The sequence below is a fragment of the Kryptolebias marmoratus genome, linkage group LG21, assembly GCF_001649575.2.
Source record: "Kryptolebias marmoratus isolate JLee-2015 linkage group LG21, ASM164957v2, whole genome shotgun sequence".
NCBI classification, from domain to species: Eukaryota; Metazoa; Chordata; class Actinopteri; order Cyprinodontiformes; family Rivulidae; genus Kryptolebias; species Kryptolebias marmoratus.
Window position 1 is genome coordinate 10842944 of NC_051450.1, and position 6857 is coordinate 10849800.

At 34.7% G+C, this 6857-nt stretch overlaps 1 protein-coding gene across 2 annotated transcripts in view; it reads left to right on the plus strand.

The window, feature by feature from the left end:
- The window catches only part of LOC108234683 (toll-like receptor 13), a 15169-nt gene extending 8518 nt beyond the window's left edge, over positions 1-6651 (plus strand). Inside the window, exons 1-4 of one of the 2 annotated variants that reach the window (XM_025005481.2) lie at positions 117-258; positions 442-3010; positions 4148-4265; positions 4890-6651. In XM_025005481.2, the coding sequence (XP_024861249.1) occupies positions 490-3010; positions 4148-4265; positions 4890-5130 (2880 nt within the window). In that variant the 5' untranslated portion in view covers positions 117-258; positions 442-489 and the 3' untranslated portion in view covers positions 5131-6651. Of the gene's footprint in view, positions 1-116; positions 259-441; positions 3011-4147; positions 4266-4889 lie in introns of those variants that run through there. The other variant, XM_037973306.1, reaches the window with a different exon arrangement.
- Positions 6652-6857: the final 206 nt, after the last annotated feature.

Genomic DNA, 6857 nt, shown 5'->3' on the forward strand with positions numbered 1-6857 from the left:
CCCCCCCCCCCCCCCCCTCCATTTTTCTAGACAATTCTCACTTCCTGATTGGATCTACAAAAACTGAGACAACAAGAAGAGGAACAGTTTTTAATCTCACAGCAAAATGTTGCTTGCTTACACTTTGGAATGCACAGAAATACTTTTTTTTTTAATTATTATTCTGATGGAAATTGATAGAAATTTTTTTCAAAGAATGAATTGAAGTCTATAATTATATGAAGATTAGTGATTTGCGAGCTTGGCTTTTTTTGTACAGTAAGTATCAGAAACTATTATTTGTAACACTATATTTATAATTATGATTAATCTTTGCACACAGTAAGCTAAACGACTTATCAGAAGATTCATTGGTATTCTACAATGTTGTTACTAAAATATGACTAATGATATTTTGAATCTGCATATTATACACATTTGTATGTCTTGTTGAATTTTCAGAATTATGACCCAACTTCATACTATGAAGCTTTGGATAAAGATTTAAAAATGGGACCAGTGAAGTACAAAACAAAGCCTAAAGGGGGATCAAAATGTCAGACGCTTTGCATCACTTTTCTTGTGATGTATATGATCTTCTTTGTTCCACCAGTCAATGGATTTTTTTTGAAGACTTGCCGAATCAGCTATAATGCAGCCAAATGTATGCAGAACCAACTTCAATCAGTTCCTCAAGATATTCCCCCAACAGTGACAGGCTTAGATTTATCCAAAAACTTAATCTCAAGAATACAACCATCAAATTTCACAAACCTACCAGTTCTGACAGAGTTAGCCCTTAATCAAAACAAAATTTCACAGATTGACAGCTTTGCTTTTGCCAGACTGCTTTCTCTTCAGTGGTTAAATCTAAAAAAAAACAAACTTGTTAAACTGGCAAAGAATGTTTTTCATGGATTAAGCAACCTCACTGAACTTAGAATTGATCATAATCAAATCAAATTTGTGTCATCCACCTCTTTTCAGTCCTTGACAAAATTAAAAACTTTGGATATTTCTTACAACAAACTGCAAACGACTATCGACCTTCATCTAATATTGCAGTATCTTCCGCAGTTACAGGAACTGATAGCAAATAGAAATGAATTGCAAACTTTTCACTCATGGGAACTTACAAACTGCTCACTGGAACTTCACACCCTTCATTTGTCTGATAATCCTTTAAAGGACTTCAGGATAACTGCTGATGTCTTCCCAAATCTCACACACCTTACCATTGGCAATTCTTGCAGTAAAAACACAATGAAATGGAACATTCATAACAACGCTTTTTTGAGTCGTGTGTCTAGTCTAGATATTAGTGGGCTTCATATGGGTCTTGATGACATGAAATCATTACTTGAAGCGGTGAACTCATCACTAACTTCTCTAACGATGAACAGAATGAAACATAATATAAGCACACTTGTTAACATTTCATGCACCATCCCAACAATGTCCACTTTGAGGATTTGTGGCAACAAACTGGAACTCATAAAGTCAGATTTTTTAAAATTGTGTGTTAATGTTACTGAATTAGATTTAGGAACAAATAATATAAGTGACATTGAAACGAATGCCTTCGCATCTATGAAACATTTAAGGATTTTGAGTCTGAGATACAATAGACTTTCATCAGTTCCATCAGTTATAAGAAAATTGCAAAATCTTTCCAAGCTGGATCTCAAATTCAACAAGATCACTGGAGTTGAATGTCAAGACTTCTCCAATCAGACAAACCTCACTGAACTCAACTTGCAGAATAACTCAATAACAGCTCTGAAAACATGTGCTTTCAATGATTTGGTACAGCTCCAAGTTCTAACATTACAATACAATAAAATAAATGACTTAAATAAAGCTTTTCAAAGATATTTGCCAAACCTTAAATACTTACATTTGAATGGAAATAAACTGACCTCTATTAAAAATGAGGTGTTTAGAGGCCTAAGGTCACTCTTGAACCTTTCATTACATGAAAATCAAATAAAAGAGCTTTATTCAGACAGTTTTGTTGGACTGAGAAATCTTACTGAAATTCAGCTAATGTCAAATCAAATAACAAAACAGAACTTAGACACAGGAGCCTTCAATGCTCTTGTTAACTTAAAGAGATTGGACCTAGCCATAAATCATATCAAATATACAGACAGTGAAGCGTTGAGTCAAACACCATTTTTTAATCTTTCTCATTTGGAGGAGCTGTCCATTGCTACACAGCATTACAGAGAAAAATCTCATCTGCCTTGCAACTTCCTGAAAGGGTTAACAAATCTGTTGCGTTTCAGTGCCAGAAACACTCAGATTGTCTATCTGGACAAAGACATGTTTAAGTACTCTCCTAAACTGGAAAAACTAGATATCAGCTCAAATGATTTGGGCACTCTGTCTCCACAACTGTTTTCCCCAATTCAGAACCTTAAAAGCCTCTACATATCCAGGACAACTCTTCAGTCATTAGATTTCCTCATAGATGCCAACCTGACCAACCTGCAGTTTCTGCAGGCAAGAAAGAATCAATACTCTGTTATTACAGAAGATGTAATACAGTCTTTACCATCTCTAGGTTATGTGGACTTTCAAGGCAACAGCTTTATGTGTGACTGTGATAATGCCTGGTTCCTCAACTGGACAATATCCAGCGCACAAACACAGGTTTTTGATGCATATAACTTCGTATGCAACTATCCAGAGGACTTTAAAGGCACAAAGCTTTTGGACTTTAACCTAACATCCTGCTCAGTGGAAATTGGCTTCATCTGCTTTGTGTCCACAACATGCATGATCCTCTGTTTCATGGTCACGTCCTTCACCTACCATTTCATGAGGTGGCAGCTCTACTGTGCCTATTACCTCTTCTTAGCTTGGCTTTTTGACAAGAAGCATCAAAATAAGCAAGCTCCTCATCAATATGATGCCTTCATCTCCTACAACACTCATGACGAGCCCTGGGTGATTGGAGAGCTCCTACCTAAACTGGAAGGAGAGCAGGGCTGGAGGTTGTGTCTGCACCATCGAGACTTTGAACCAGGTAAGACCATCTTTACTCTAGCTGCTCAGTAACTATTCGCAAAATTTTTTTAAAGAAACCACATATTAGATTTTCACCTAATAAACTTTTATCTGTTAGATGGAAAGTAAATACACCAGTATGAACAGAAACTGTAAATCCCACCAGGGACGTTTTTTTTTTAATTATTATTATTTCCCAGCATTTTTAAGGGCAAGTTTTTGCACTGTAAAATTGTACATTTCCAACTCTATTTTTCATTACACTAGATACTTGATAAATGTTGACAGTCCAATACAGGTAAAAAAAAAAAACAATACTGGCTGAAATTCAGTCAGTTTTATCTATATTCAGCTACAATTTGATGTGGCAGTGTTTGAACGTAATTCACAACATATATTTTAAGCACTAACAGATCACATGAGATCATGTTATATTCCGTAAGATCATGTGCAAAGTTATTTTTTAAGATTTGACTTTAACAGCTTAAAGTCTATCATGTCACAGATGAATGATGTTAATTTAAAATACTGGCATGAAAGGCACCAAGTGATCTGAATTCCTTTAAAAAATGCTAGGCCAGTATTTTTTTTTCTTTTGCCCTTAGTGGTTAATTAAGTCACAGACTGAATTGGATAAATGAGAAGACATTTATCTTCAATAAAATATTCTGTAATATTTATGGAAATAAAGTCATAGGATAACTCCATGCATCAAAGTGTTTGTTTTAAACTCTATTTAAGAACAGTTAAGCACAGCTACCATGACAATAATGTGTGAAACACACACACACACCTAAACATGTTTAAATATAGTTATTAGATTTTATTATCATGTCCAATTATTTGAAAGTGCAACAGATACATGTGTTTTTTCTGCTTTTAATATTTTATATCAACAGAATGGCTCTTATCTTTAAAGCAGAAATGAAATATAAAAGCAGACACTTTTTCAGTTTTCATTTCCAGATTCAGTTTTATTTACAGAACAGAAGTGAACTTAGTTGTTTTTCACTGAATGAGAGCATTTCTTGTTACAACAGTGAATGTTGTACATTCATCTGTACTCCATAAGGTGTCACTGCAGTATTTTAATTAAATTGCTTAAAGGTGTTCAAGATTCATTACGGGCTTCTGTTTTCAACTTTCTCCACCCTAGGAAAGCCCATCATAGATAACATCACAGATGCTATCTACAGAAGCAGGAAGACAATCTGTGTTATCAGCCGCAGATACCTTGAGAGCGAGTGGTGCTCCAGAGAGGTCCAGACAGCCAGGTAATAAGAGTAAAAAAAGGAACTGTTTAGATCTGCAGCAGCAGATTTTTATGATCGGTCTCTTTTTCATAGTAGTTTCATTTTAATGGAGAGAGACAAAAATATACATTACATAAAATACCGTGAATTGATTTGTATATCACTGAGTGAAATAAGTGTCTGATCCCAGCGTTCACAGATTGGTTACGTACCTAATTGCCACACAAATTACAGTCAATCAATTGCACTGAAATACACTCCTGATCTCAACTCATTTTGTATAAAGCACACTCGTCCGAAGATTCAATTTTTACAATTTCAACCTCTCCACCATCATGGACAAGACCAAAGTGCAGTTAAATATATCAGAGACAAGATGGTATATCTCCACAATGCTGGAATGGTCTTTAAGACCATCAGCAAAAAGCTTGGGGAGAAGGTGACAGCTGCTGGTAATATTATTTGGAAATCAAAGAAAAATAAAGTGACTATGACCTTATTCACTTCTGTCTATTTTTTTATCTATTTTAGTATTTTGATCCTGATGTAGACCAATTTTTGATTTTAAACACTCATTTTTTTAAGACCTCGTAATTCTTTTTGTTCTTATACTAAAGCCCTTCTTCATTTTTCCCACCTTCACAGTTTTCGTCTCTTTGACGAGCAAAAGGATGTGTTGATCCTGGTGTTTCTGGAGGACATCCCTACCTATCTGCTGTCTCCTTATCACCGAATGAGAAAACTGCTGAAGAAACAAACTTACTTGAGCTGGTCGCGAGCTACAGAGCACCCAGAGGTATTCTGGGAGAAACTCCGGCAGGCTTTGCAGACCGGAGACGATCTGAGTGTGGTCAATCTCCAACTCAGTGTTATACAGACACAGTGATGGAAGAGAAACAGAAAAATATCAGTCGGTGTAAGTCACTGCTTTGTCCTGTCTGTTTTAGGAAGGTTCAGAGCTACTGAACATTTTATTTCAATAACAGGCTTTGTGGCTTTTTACTATTTTATTAAATAAAAGGTTATGTGTTGAGTCCAAAAAAACAATTTAACATAGATATGTGTTGTACTGAAATGCAAAAAATCTTGCCTAAAACGAGAAAAATATGTATAAAGTAAATATTCAAGTAACACTTTTTTTGTTCTCTTTCTGGGCATATGAATTTTCCACTTTATTTAGGTCCAAAGCACTGAATATAAATTAACAAAAACTGATGTGTTTTGGTGTGCTTTGGTTCTCATCTTTGTCTTATGATTTTATATTTTATAATTTCTGTGTTGGGCTTTGTTTGTGTTGCTTATATAATCATTTTCGTTCTTATTTTTTCATGATTTCCATCAGCTCGTTGTTCTATAATGGGTTTTATTTGTTTGTTTATTTGGTTTCCAGACAGAGGTTTCAATTTACAAATGACCACATCTGCCTTTGAATACATGTGCATATTATATAGCCTAAGATGTTCTCTTCTCCTTTATCAGAGCCTGCTTTTGGTCTGATTCTGTGCCATCATTTCCATTTATTTTCCTTCTTTTTATGGTTGTCCAGCAATTTTTTTTTTTGTATTTTATTATAATATATTTACCATTTCTGCCTGGGTTCAAAACTCAGTCTCAAGCAAGTTTTCCCTAAAATATCAAAGGCAAGACAAGCAAAATGTATTTCCTCCTTTTTAAAAATTCTCATTATCATATTCTTGTGTGTTTTATTTGTTTTTTACGTATAGTGTGTAAATCAAACACACCAATATTAATATCTTTGTGCATTACATTTGTCTTTTTTTTGTGTGTGTCTCTGTGATGTTAAATCTAAATAAAACTTTCAAAAAATCTGTTTTTTAAATACATTTATTGACAAAATAGTGTGTAATGCATCTTATCAACAGTAGTAAAACATCAGATACTAAACACTGGCACGTGCAAAACGTTCATCAAGAACTTTAAAATAATATTTTCCATCTTTTTTTAAATTACCATAAGTATTAGATACAAGTTGTTGTGTATTAAGAATACTACGCTGTACGGTTTTTAAAACAGAATGGATATAAAAACAGGTAATATAAAACATATGATACATCCATAGTGAAATGAGAAGTTTTACTGTGAAACTTCTCCAGTTTTCTCTGCCAGATTAGTCTAAAGCTGGTGGAGTTAAGGTGTTTACCAGAGTTTAGCTGCCAGCGTTGAGCAGTTTCTTCTTCAGAATTTGGTTAAGATTCCTCCGCTTCTTACTGGAAACAACGACAAGGATTTGGTTCAGTGAGCATATGAGTGTAATACCATCAGAGTGACACATGAGAAAGTAATGTTTAATATACCTACCTTATGCTTCATTGCCATCTGGGTCCACTCCGTTGAAGGGTCAGCAAACACAAACCTGACTTTTCATTGCTTGTCTTTAAAGAAAAAGCTTTGGGAGCAGAGATTAATGATTACCGCCATGTTTTTCATTTCATTCAGTGAAGAGCATGGCTGTGCATGAAATCTCATTCCTGGAAGTCAGCACAAATATTAACCCCCTGAGAGTTACGACAAGATCATTAAATCAACTGAATTTTAGGTCACTGCTCGGAAATCTTTGTTTTTTAAGAGTGGAAGGTGTCTTGAGTACTTCAT